Genomic DNA, 12,500 nt, shown 5'->3' with positions numbered 1-12,500 from the left:
GGAATTTCCAATTGAATTGGAATTTCTGTATTATTTCCAGGTCCAGAAACAAATTTCTCACGTTCTAGAATACAGATTTCAAAGAATTTGAATAGTACAGAATGCACTTAACACTAAAGTTATTTTGAATATTAAAAAAAAAAATACCTACAACCTGTTGCTGGTCAAGTTGTGGTGAATGGGGCAACAACATGAATTGTTCATCCCCCTCCAGGAAATCGTCAGGAGGTGACAAATGAGCACACACTGACGTGTTCCTCAAACGTGTGTGTTCAGAGCTTTTAAAATCAACTGGAGGGATCCCTGGGTGGCGCAGCGGTTTGGCGCCTGCCTTTGACCCGGGGTGCGATCCTGGAGACCCGGGTTCAAATCCCACGTCGGGCTCCCGGTGCATGGAGCCTGCTTCTCCCTCTGCTTGTGTCTCTGCCTCTCTCTCTCTCTCTGATGACTATCATAAATAATAAATAAAAAATTTAAAAAAAATCAACTGGAAACAACCTGAATGTTCAACAGTGGGGGATTCATAAGGAAATTATCCTCAGTCCCTCATATGGAAAGCTCCACATATGTGGAGTTGGGATTTTTTTGTTTAAGATTTTATTTATTTATTCATTAGAGACACACACACACACACACACACACACAGAGAGAGAGAGAGAGGCAGAGACATAGGCAGAGGGAGAAGCAGGCTCCAATGCAAGGAGCCCGACATGGGACTCAATCCTGGGACTCCAGGATCATGCCCTGGGCCGAAGGCAGGTGCCAAACCTCTGAGCCACCGACATGGGACTCAATCCTGGGACTCCAGGATCATGCCCTGGGCTGAAGGCAGGCGCCAAACCTCTGAGCCACCCAGGGATCCCTTTTTTTAAGATTTTTATTTATTCATGAGAGACACAGAGAGAGAGAGAGAGAGAGAGAGAGAGAGGCAGAGACATAGGCAGAGGGAGAAGCAGGCTCCATGCAGACAGCCCAATGTGGGACTTGATCCCAGAACTCTGGGATCATGCCCTGAGCTGAAGGCAGATGCTCAACTGCTGAGCCACCCAGGCATCCCATGGAGTTGGGATTTTTTGTTTGTTTGTTTTAATGTAGGCCCCATGTCCCAATGCAGGGCTTGAACTCTTGACCCTGAGATCAAGACTTGAACTGAGATCAAGAGTCAGATGTTTAACTGACTGAGGCACCCAGGCACCCCTAGAGTTGGGATTTTTGAAGGAATTTTAAAGGCATGAGTGACACTCCTCCCATCCAAGCACTAACCAGGCCTGACCCTGCTTAGCTTCCGAGATCAGATGAGATCGGGTGTGTTCAGGGTGGTATGGCTGTAGAGGTCATGAGTGACACTCCTGATAATACACTGTATGGAAAGAACAGGATAAAGCTATTTAGAAATGCATACAAAATTTAGAAATGGACATTTTATTGCACTTTTCTTTATTGTGCTGTGGTTTTTACAAGTTGAAGGTTTGTGACAATCCTGTGTTGAGCATGAGTATCAGTGTGGTTTTTCCAACAGCAATTTTCTCACGTTGTGTCTCTGTCACATTCTGGTGATGCTCACAGTTCACATTTTTTCATTATTATTATTTTTGTCTTGTGATGTTTGATCAGTGATTACAACTCACCAAAAGCTCAGATGATGATCAGCATATTTAGCAATAAAGTAATTAAGGTACATAAAGTTTTTTTTTTTTTTTTAAGACATACTGCTCTTGTATACTTCAATTGAGGGATAGGGTAAACATAACTTTTATATGCACCAGGAAATCAAAAATTCATTTGACTTTACTGGGATATTTGCCTTATTGGGGTGGTCTGGAACTGAACCCACAGTATCTTCAAGGTATGCCTGTCTATACCCAGATGCCTAGGGAGACCTGCAAAGGGGGGCGTGTCGTCTTGCGTGGCAGGTGTGGGTGCCACCGACAGCCCTTATCCCTGTCTGCATGTTCCAGTTTTGCACAGGGAATACAGATGATTTTCATATTCGGGGGAAAAACTCACTTAAAAAGAATTCTAACAACCCCAACAAAACTGAAAAGCAATTGAAATATGTAGTTGCAGAGGGATGGATAAGGATGGACATCAGGGTCCTGTATGTGCTGCTGAGCCATATAGTGAAGATGGTGAGTGTTGGTGCAAACACACTTGACATCCTGGGAGTGAGAAAAAGTTGGCAGGACCCAGCATTGTGGCTCAACTTCTAACTAGTATGTGAAATGATGTGTCTGCAAGATGTCAGTAAAGGAATTCCATTGGATTTGTTGGGAGTGGGGTGAGGCTGGGATTGGGGGGCAATGATGGGTGAATTTTTAATACTGTTTAGAAATCTACTGTTATCTCCATAATGTTCATGGAATGCTTTTGAAAAGATTCTTTAGAAAGCATTGTCATCATGCTTTGCAAAAATCCGGTAATGAAGTGAGTGTTTACTCACAGAATTAAGGAGTCCGTGGCCAAGTAGAAACCTGTTCCTCTGGCATTCTCTGCAGAGACTTAACACTGCTGGTCACACACCACCCCTCAGCTTCCTCAGTCACTGCCAGCACACCGCCTTTCACCACCACGCGCACGCTAGGCATGCACAGAGAGGCCGCCAGCCCAGCCCTCTGCCGTGCATCCACCTTCTTATGTCTGGTAATCCCTAAAGAACACATCAGCCTGAGGGCCTGCGAGGCAAATGGGGAATTACGGAATGTGACACAGCTGGAGCCCTCCATCAGCACGTAGGCCCTGTCCAGTCATGTCTGCCACCATCTGAAGAGTACCCTCCTTTGTCCCTGAATGAGCATCTAGGGGGTCTACCTAGAGCCTGCAGTTCTCCGGTGGCATCATGGCCCCAGCTCGAGAGGAGGAAACAAGGGCCTTGCTGCTGGTAGGGTTTCCCTGGGACTCTTTCCATAGTCCACAGGGCAGCCAGAGCCTTCACCCTCAGGTGGTGAGGGCATGGGAGCACATACAGCACCATGGGTCCCTGTGGGAGCCACAGCTGAGGGACCACTGGTAGGTGGATCAGCTAGGGGCATGGACAGTGCCCTCTGTATCTTCATGCTGCCCCACATGAGGTACTTGTCTACTATACACAAATGGATGCTGGGCAGAGGCAGCTCTGTTCCCAGGAGCCCTACTGGCTCTGATCCGGAAATGGAATGGATTGGCCTCAGGGTGCCAGGGTTTCCAGTGGCCCCATTGCTGAGCTGGTGTCTAACAGCTGTGGCATGCCCCTGGGGTTTTCAGGTGTGAAGAGTGGACAAGCCATGTTCTTCCCAAATGCCTGCTCTGACAAGGGACTATGTCACCCCTCTGCTGTGTCCACCTTAGGGGCAGGCAGGGCTAGGCTGGGATATGCCTGCCTGCCTGCCACCAAGGTCAGGAGCTGGAGGTGGGAGCTGTAGAGGCTCCTCTTCATAGAAGACTTGGTTTTGCCCCTAGGCATGTCTGGGACAGGTCCCTTTGCCTTTAGGGCCACCTGGTTCTGGTTTGTGAGACATTCTGGGACCTGATAAACTCTTTTTGTTGAGCATCTTCAGCCCTTCTGGTAGAGTCAGCTGCGCCCTGAGGAGCTACAGTGCACCAAGAGGTCTGCTCAGCCTCTGCTGTCTTCTCTTTCAGACGGGGTCCAGGCCCAAGTCCTGTGAGGTCCCTGGGATCAAGTAAGTCTCAGCAGGGCCCACCCTGCATGCCCAGGGCTCTTGGGGCTGTTCAGATGACCCCAGGACTTCCCGTCTGCTCAGGAGGCTGCAAGTCCTGAAAAGAGGGCTGCCCTACCGCTGGCAGCTATCCAACAAGCCTTGTCCGGGGCCGAGGGGTGTTGGGGGGTGCAGGGGAAAGGGGCCCACCTACCCCTCCCTGCTTGCGGTAACTGAGACACCCACACACATACATTCAGCCCCAGCTCGAGAGCTCATCAGATACACCCTGTCCCCTGGGCAGCAGGAGGACCCTCACCCCAGCCCCCTATCCTGCATAGAGAGGTTGCTTCCTAATGTCCCCTTGGAGGTGCAGGTTGACAGTCATTTCTGATCATGACAGCACCTAATCTCGGGGTACCATTTTGTGCCCCCTAGTGTTTTGGCACAGTCTCCCCCCACCCCCGCCATAGTTTCTAGGGGAGAATGGGCCGGGGCGAGAGCTCACCTCCCCCCTCTGTCTGGCCTTCCCCCCAGCATCTTTCCATCCGCTGACCAGGAAAACACTACAGCCCTGATCCCCGCCACCCACAACACAGGGGGCTCCCTGCCCGACCTGACCAACATACACTTCCCCTCCCCCCTCCCGACCCCACTGGACCCTGAGGAGCCCACCTTCCCTGCGCTCAGCAGCTCCAGCAGCACCGGCAACCTTGCAGCCAACCTGACTCATCTGGGCATCGGCGGCGCCAGCCAGGGTAAGGCCAGGCCGGGCGGTGGGAGAACTTCCTTCCCTGGCAGAGCTCAACATCTAGTGAAGATGACAGATGGGTTTGAATGGTGATTTAGCAGGGTGACATCTAGAGTGCTGGGCATGGAATGGGAGGCAGAATCTACCACAGGGGCTTGGCATTACAGGTAGAAGGCACAGCCTTGGCAAAGGCCTAGGGGGTGGGAAAACTCATGAGGTCCCCAGGGATCAGACAGTGGTTCTGAGGGTATATTGGGGGCTTCGGAGAGTCGGGGTGAGTCCAGAACATTCTAGGAGGGGAGCCCCCAAGGGTTTGACCAGCATTCCCCCTGCCTCCCCTTGACTTCAGCTCTTCCAAGAGGGACAGAACCAGTCCTGACCTGCTCCCTCCACACACCCTCCCACCCAGTGGTTAATGGTGTCCATCTGCTTGGGACACACCAGCCATGTCCATGGGAATATCTCACGGGCCCCTCACCGTCCTAATGTCTCCCAGGATGTGCTGCCTGCCCACCCACATCTGTGTGAAGCAAAAAATTAGAAGGTTGGCTCTGGGGATGCCGGTGGGAGGGCCCCCTTGTGCTGCCCCAATCCTGCTCCCCTGGGGACGAGCAGTACTGTTTTCCAGTAGCTTGATTCCTGTGTTCTCTTGCCTGCCCTGACCTGTTGATGCATCCTGTCAGCCCCAGAATTAGGACCCGACCCAACTTGGACCCACTCCACTTTGCATGGCCTCCACCTGCCTGCCCCCTACCCGACCCTCCAACTCCCAGCCTTTTCTTACCTGGAGTGGCTATCGCCTCATGGCTGTTGTCTGCTCGGGACCTTGCAGTGGTCCTCAGCTCCCTCCTGTTGAAAACCTGAGACCCCTGGGGCTTGGGAGGTCCACTTTATCCTCCAACTTGGTCTCCCGTCCCCATCCCTACCCCTGCCCCGCCCCCCCATCTCCTCTGCAGCCAGTGAGCTCATCTCAGGGCCTTGGCACATGCTGCTCCTCTCTTACAGTCCTTCTCTTCCTCCAGGTGGCTGCAGGACCCCCCGCCCACTCAATGCCCACTTATACCTCTTTTTCTCCATGAGCCGTCTTGGTTCCCTGCCTACACACCCTCACCCCCAGTCTCTCACCCTGCATTGCTTTGCTGCATTCACTCTGCTGCTCTTGAGTCACTGCTTTGCTCTCATCTGTTGCCGGGCCAGGCCTACCTCTCCTGTGTCCCCACTATGACCCCTATGTCCCCCCCCCCCCCGCCATGTTTCTTGCACCCATGTTGATGTAGAATGTATGGATTTGCATCCAGGAAGGAGATAGGGCAGCCCCGACAGCCTTATGGTGAGACAGGCAGGATGGGCTGTGGGGGGCTCCTCTGTGAGTCCACACATGTCAGGACTTGGCAGCCAGTGAGAGCACCACCTTGCTGTGCCCTCCATCCTGCCTGGGAGCCAATGCTCACTCTGTCCATCTGCCTGTCACACCTCTGCCCCAAGTTTGGTGGGCAGCACCATGCAGGATTTTCTGAGGGAGAATCACACGCTCAGATTCCCATTGGCCACAGCCCATGTGGCTGCCTGAGGAGAATGGACCATCAGGAGGGGCAGCGGTGCCAGGGCAGGGCCCCATTGAATGCTCTAGAGAGACTTGCCAGTGAGGTTGGCTGGCCTGAGAGCTGGGTTAATGTGGGGAGCAGATGAACTTGAGGAGCTTGGAGTCATTCCTGGCTTTGGTGCTGACAGGGCCAGAGGCAAGTGAGGGTTGTTGAGGATGGTGCAAGTGTTTCTCAGTTTCCAGACAAGGAAATGGAGGCCAGAACAGTGTGGAGGGGAGCAGGACCCTAGTCTAACAGCACCAAAGCTGTTTTTGTTTTGCACTGCTGGCCCCAGGCCCACCCAGGCTCAGCCACCAGGCAGAGGGTGCCAGTCCCCACTGTGCCCCTGACCCAGGGAAGGCCTAAAAGACCAAACGAGCAGAAGCAGGGGAGCCTGAGACCCATGACCCCCTGAGATGTGGGTGGACAGGCAGCACATCCACACAGACCTGTGCAAAGCAAGAAATCAGAAGGTTGGCTCTGGGGATGCTGGTGGGAGGGCCCCCTTGTGCAGACACCACTGTTTCCTGGCCCCCCATCTTTCCCCTCATGTCTCGCCGTGGCCTCCAGAGCACCACCCCCTCCTCCAGAGGGTCCTTGGCAGCCCCCCAGCGCCCACCCGGGAGCTATGCACCTCTGGCCCACGCCGAGTCTAAACAAGCACAGGAAAACACAACACATGTGAAAGCCATAGACGCAGGAGCAAGCGCAGACCCCGAGCGTGGGGCCCAGACCCTGGCCCGCCTGGCTGGGAGCGTCAGCCCCGTAATGTCTGACATGTGTTCAGTTGTTTGCGAACCTGCCGCTCTAGCAGCTCGCCTGGCAGGGGCTTTGCTTTCTGGGCACATTTTAAATCAAGCTGAGCCGCTGGCCCCTGGCACACGTGGAGATCGCCTCCCCGCCCCCTGCCCCAGCCCACCCGCCAATCGAATGTGAGCCCCGAGAAGAATGGGAGGCTTCCGCCGCCAGGGAGACAGCGGCCCCTCTCGTCCTCTTAAACATTTGCTGAGGTCGTTTTCCTGGTTGTTGGCCAGAACCTGGAGGAGGGCAGGCCCAGGTCCTCCTCCTGGCACAGCTCTGAGGCCTGCCGGCCCCGCACACAAGGCTTGCGTGCCTCAGGCTGGGCCCCTGCCACCTGGCCTGCCCTCCCCTGGCAGCTCTCCCTGCCCTCCCCAGACTTCCCTTCCAGCTGGCCTCACTCCTTTTCCCAAAGGTGATCCAGGTTGCCAAAAGGAATTCAACAGCAAGGCATCCATCCACCCTCCTGGCCCAACTGGCCTCTCCTGGGGTGGTGGCCGCCCAGTGTGAGACCAGGAGCTCACTCTGCAGCCCAGCAGAGGATTAAAACTCCCTTGTATTCTGGATAGACAGAGGCTGGCAGCCCAAGCACCACATCCAGCCTACCGGTGTTTTTTGTCTGGCCCACAGTTGTGTGCGTGATGTTTGAATCAACATTTAAAAATCAGGAGAGTGCATTTAAAACTCTGGATTCCTGGCTTCTCTTGAAGAATCAGAAGGCCCAGCAGTGGTGGGTTGAGGTCCTGTGCCTTCACATGGTCCAGTTTGCCACAGGCCCCTATTGCCCCACTGACCCTCTCCTGACATTTGCCTCTGCTACTTATTACCAAGCCCTGACATCTGCTCCCTGGATGTGGGTGTTTTCAGCCTGAAGGACATAGGAGGCAGTGGACACTCGGAGAAGGAGAGGGAGCAACCCTGACTGACCTGCCCCTTGCCCCAGCCCACCCGCCAGTCGAACGTGGTCCTGACTCTTCTCTGACCAGGCATCTCCTGGGCTCTTCCTGCTCAGGCTTCTTGTCAAGGCTCCCCCTTGATGTTGCTGTGTCTGCAGCAGCCTGATTCTGGTCCCCAAGGTCTGTGCATAACCTGGAATCGGGCTGTGCCTTGGGAGCACTCAGTGGTGCCAGACCCTCCTGAAGTGCCTGGCTAAGTGGAGCTGCCAGGGCGGCCGAGGGGAAGTGCAGGCGTGACCAGGCTTGCTGCACACAGATGACACAGCCCCAGTGAGCAGCGGCCCTGGGTGGAGAGAAGGCTGCCTGTCATCTCCCCTCGGTGTGTGCTGGGTGCGTTCCCACTGGCCTGTGAACCTGCTGTCTCACCCGCTGGAACAAGGTTGATCTGATGCCCTCAGCAGAATGGGCCCAGCTACCCTGGGTGAGTCAGGCTCCTGCATCTGCCTTGACTGCAGGCCAGACTGTCTTCAGAGCCTGCTCCCAGTCTCATTACAGCCCTTGCAGTGAACTCTTGAGGGTGGCTGTTATCATTTCCATCTCAAGGATAAGGAAACCAAGTCTGGGAGATCAGGCCAAGCCCCCAGGGCTCTCCCAAGCATCAGGAGGCCTGTTGCCTCTCTGGCACAGTGCCCCAGGATAACCCAGCAGGTTCCAACTGCTGCCATACTGAACTTGACCTCACTCAGCTCCTTCACAACAGACACATCTAGGGATAGGATTGCTGAGGGCAGGGGCCGAGGTGAGGAAAGGAGCAACATGGAGCCCTCCTGGCAGGGGCTCAGTCAGGAACAGGGGTATTGGAAGAAGGTAAAGAGTAACTGAGTTTCTAGCAGGGCTGATGGTCTAGCATGGAAAGCACATGAGGTGGGGGAGGCCTGCCAGATACACAGGTCTGGAGGTGGAAGATCAAGCTGAAGGAGCAGTTACAGGACAGGAAAGTACAACTTTGTTGAAGGACGATAAGGAGAGCATGAGGCTCTATAGAAACTACAGTGTCTGGACAGGACCCAGCTTTTTTTTTTTTTTTTTTTTTTTTTAAGATTTATTTGAGAGAGCATGCACGAGTTGGGGGAGGGGCAGAGGGAGAACTTGACTTCCCACTGAGCAGGAAGCCTGATGTGGGGCTCCATTCCAGGACCCCAAGATCATGACCTGAGCCAAAGGCAGACACTTAACTGAGCCACCCAGGTGCCCCCAGGACCAGCTTTCTTGAAGCTAACCAAACCCTAAGCTAGTTTAGGTATAAGAAAAGGGAGGGGGGCAGCATTGATTTTTTTTTTTTTTAAGATTTTATCTACTTATTCATGAGAGAGACAGAGAAAGAGATAGGCAGAGACAGAAGCAGGCTCCATGCAGGGAGCCCAATGCAGGACTCGATCCTGGACCCGGGGGAATCCTGCCGTGAGCCAAAGGCAGACACTGAGCCCCTCAGGCATCCTGAAAAGGCATTGATTATCTTGCAAAACCAGGAAGCACCAGTATGGCTGGATCAGGGGCTCAGGTGCTGCTTTTATCCCTCAGCCCCTGATTCTCTAGCTGGCTCTTCTGCTTGCAGCCACGTGATGCTCCCTCTACACAGTTCCAGACCTCCCCCCTTGAGTTCCATCCAGAGTCCCAGGGCAGGCTCTCATTGGGCCAGTCTGGTCACCTGTCTGTCTGGGAGCCAATCATGTGGTGGTCCAGAGACAGGGAAGTGCTGATTGGCAGGGCCTGTGGGAGACACCCCTCTTGGAGAGATGGCAGGATTAGTGGGAGAGTGTTGGGCAGCTTGGGGATGGGTCAGGAAGGAGAGCAGAGCCCACATAGGTATTGAGGCCTTGGAGGGGGCACCATGGCTTTGGTGATCAGGACACAATAGATTCTGTCTGTTGGATTGGGCTGTTCTCAGCAGTTATCATGATGTGTGAGCAGCCTTCTGGAGGCTAGCGTCATGCCCACCCTTCTCTTCTGTCCTCCCTTTCAGGGATGAGCACACCAGGCTCCTCACCACAGCACCGCCCAGCTGGTGTCAGCCCGTTGTCCCTGAGCACGGAGGCGAGGAGGCAGCAGGCCCAGCAGGTGTCACCCACCCTCTCCCAGCTGTCACCCATCACTCAGGTGTGAGGGTGTGGTGGGGTGGGGGAGGTGTGGCTGGTTCTGCCCCTTTGAGAGACCTCCCTCTACTTCCTGGGGGCCATAGAAGCCTGAAGACAAAGGTTCCCAACACTTTTGGCTTTTGTCAAATTTCAAACACGGAGAGCATGATTTGCTGGCCTGGAGTTTCCTGTATCTGTTGTGGGCAGATTGTGTGGGTGTTTTTTGTTGTGTTACTTTCCCTCGAGGATCTAGTTGAAATTCTCCAAAATAAAATGTTTAGAGAGGTGGATTTTTTTTCTTTTTTCAATTTACCATAATTTTGTTTCATATGCTTTTTTGGTATCTCATGTGTGTCTAGGTATTGGTCTCTTTCATCTACGTTATCCAGTGTGCTGGCATACGACTCTTCATAACACAGGCCTTTTTATTTCTCTATCGTCGATAATAACATACCCACTTTCATTTTTGATTTCAGTAATTTGATTCTTTTTTACTTAGTTTAGAATCATAAAACAGGTTAGGAAGTGTTCCTTCCTGTTTTTTTGGAAGCATTTGAGAAGCACGAGTGTAAATTCTTTAAATATTTCGTAGAATTCACCAGCAAAGCCACTGGTCTGAGCCAATTTTCACTGAGAGGTTTTCACCTCCACACAACACCCAGTGGTCATCACAAGTGTGCCTCTTAATCCCCATCACCTATGTCACCCATCATCCCACCCACCTCCCCTCTAGTAACCAGCAGTGTGTTCTTTATAGTCAAGAGTCTGTTTCTTGGTTTCTGTCTCTCTCTCTCTCTTTTTCTCCCTTTGCTCATTTGTTCTGTTTCTTAAATTCCACATATAATTGAGATCAAATGGTCTTTGTCTTTCTCTGATTGACTTATTTCACTTAGCATTATACTCTCTAGGTCCTTCCATGTTGCTGCAAATGGCAAGATTTCACTTTTTTTTATTTTTTTTTTTAATTTTTATTTATTTGTGATAGTCACAGAGAGAGAGAGAGAATGAGGCAGAGACACAGGCAGAGGGAGAAGCAGGCTCCATGCACCGGGAGCCCGACGTGGGATTCGATCCCGGGTCTCCAGGATCGCGCCCTGGGCCAAAGGCAGGCGCCAAACCGCTGCGCCACCCAGGGATCCCAAGATTTCACTTTTAATGGCTGAATAATATTCTATTTTGTATATATCATATCTTTATCCATTCATCAGTCAATGGATACTTGAGGGGCTTCTATAATTTGACTATTGTAGCTAATGCTGCTATAAACATCAGAGTGTTTGTATCCCCTTGAAATAGTATTTTTGTATTCTTTGGGTAAATACCTAGTAGTGTGATTGCTGGATTATAGGGTAGTTCTAGTGTTAACTTTTTTTTTTTTTTTTTTTTTTTTTTTGAGACAGAGAGAGAGAGAGAGAGAGAGGAGAAAGAGCAAGAGAGCATAAGTAGCAGGAGCAGCTGAGGGAGAGGGAGAAGCAGGTTCCCCGCTTAACAGGGAGCCCAACACGGAGCTTAATCCCAGGACCCTGGGATCATGACCTGAGCTGAAGGCAGACGCTTAACAGACTGAGCCACCTGAGCGCCCCTAGTTTTAACTTTTTTGAGAAACCTCCATACTGTTTTCCATGGTGGCTACATCAGTTTGAATTCCCACCAACGGTCCAGGAGTGTTCCCCTTTCTCAGTGTCCTCACCAGCACCTGTTATTTGTGTTTTTGATTTTAGCCATTCTCACAGGTGTGAGGTGAGGTCTCATTGTGATACTGATTTGCATTACCCTGACAATGGGTGATGGTTGAGCATCTTTCCATCTTTGTTGTCTACCTGTATATCTTCTTTGGAAAAAAGCCTGTTCATGTCTTCTGCCCATTTTTAATTCGATTATTTGATTTTTGGGTTTTGGGTTTTGTATGTTCTTTGTATATTTTGGATACTAGCCCTTTATCAGCTGTGTCACTTGCAAATATCTTCCATTGGGAGGTTTTTGATTACTGGTTCAATCTCCTTTCTTGGTATAGATCTATTCAGAATTTCTATTTTTGGGGGGGGTCAGTTTGGTAGTTTGTGTGTCTCTAGGAATTTGCCCATCTCATCTTACTTTTTAAAGATCCCTAATATATAACATTTTTGTTGTTTTTTTGTTTCTTTTTCTTTTTTTTTTTTTTTTTTTTTTTAACATAACCTCACTGGCATTATCCATCTCCAACAAAACTGACAGGCATTGCTTTGTATCTTCTGATAGACCTAGGCCCAGTTCCCTTCTACTTGTTCATACCAGGATCTAAATCTGGGCACTATGTCCTCAGTCTCTCCATCTGTGACCCCTGTTCCTTTGCTCTTCTCCCTTAGACCTGCTTTCCTTTGCTAGAGACTCCATTTTTGTTCATGAAGTAACCATCGTTTCTTAGAGGCTGGGCGTTCTGCTAAGAGTTAGATCCTGTAGCTCCTGGTCACATGCAGTCTCCTGTGGAGGCTTCCCTCGAACCAGGGAAAACTTTTCCTCTGTCCAACTCCAAGAAGACTTGAGCTGGTCATTACCAAGTGGCCACACCAGCACATGTATCATCCACACCATCTCTAACTCCTCCCTGCCCAGAATGGGCTAGGCACAGGCTGCTTGCTGGGTTGCTGGGAGTGTGGCACCCTGGGCTTGCCTGCAGTGAGCAAACTATGGGTCAGTGAGGCCAGGGACCTCCTGAGTCTGAGGGG

The 12,500-nt window shown here is 51.7% G+C and overlaps 1 protein-coding gene and 1 non-coding gene across 7 annotated transcripts in view; both read left to right on the top strand.

The window, feature by feature from the left end:
* The window catches only part of CRTC1 (CREB regulated transcription coactivator 1), a 79,358-nt gene that overhangs the window by 52,829 nt on the left and 14,029 nt on the right, over positions 1–12,500 (top strand). For 5 of the 6 annotated variants that reach the window (XM_038566796.1, XM_038566795.1, XM_038566793.1 and 2 more), the window contains 3 exons: positions 3,616–3,656; positions 4,170–4,390; positions 9,684–9,817. In XM_038566796.1, the coding sequence (XP_038422724.1) occupies positions 3,616–3,656; positions 4,170–4,390; positions 9,684–9,817 (396 nt within the window). The remainder of the gene's footprint in view (positions 1–3,615; positions 3,657–4,169; positions 4,391–9,683; positions 9,818–12,500) is intronic. The other variant, XM_038566798.1, reaches the window with a different exon arrangement.
* On the top strand, positions 9,161–9,297 carry MIR8803 (microRNA mir-8803). The gene has a single exon (NR_128743.1). It is a non-coding gene; the product is annotated as a microRNA mir-8803 (primary transcript).

Source organism: Canis lupus, chromosome 20 (assembly GCF_011100685.1).
Source record: "Canis lupus familiaris isolate Mischka breed German Shepherd chromosome 20, alternate assembly UU_Cfam_GSD_1.0, whole genome shotgun sequence".
NCBI lineage: Eukaryota > Metazoa > Chordata > Mammalia > Carnivora > Canidae > Canis > Canis lupus.
This window is presented reverse-complemented; position numbering and strand designations above follow the sequence as displayed.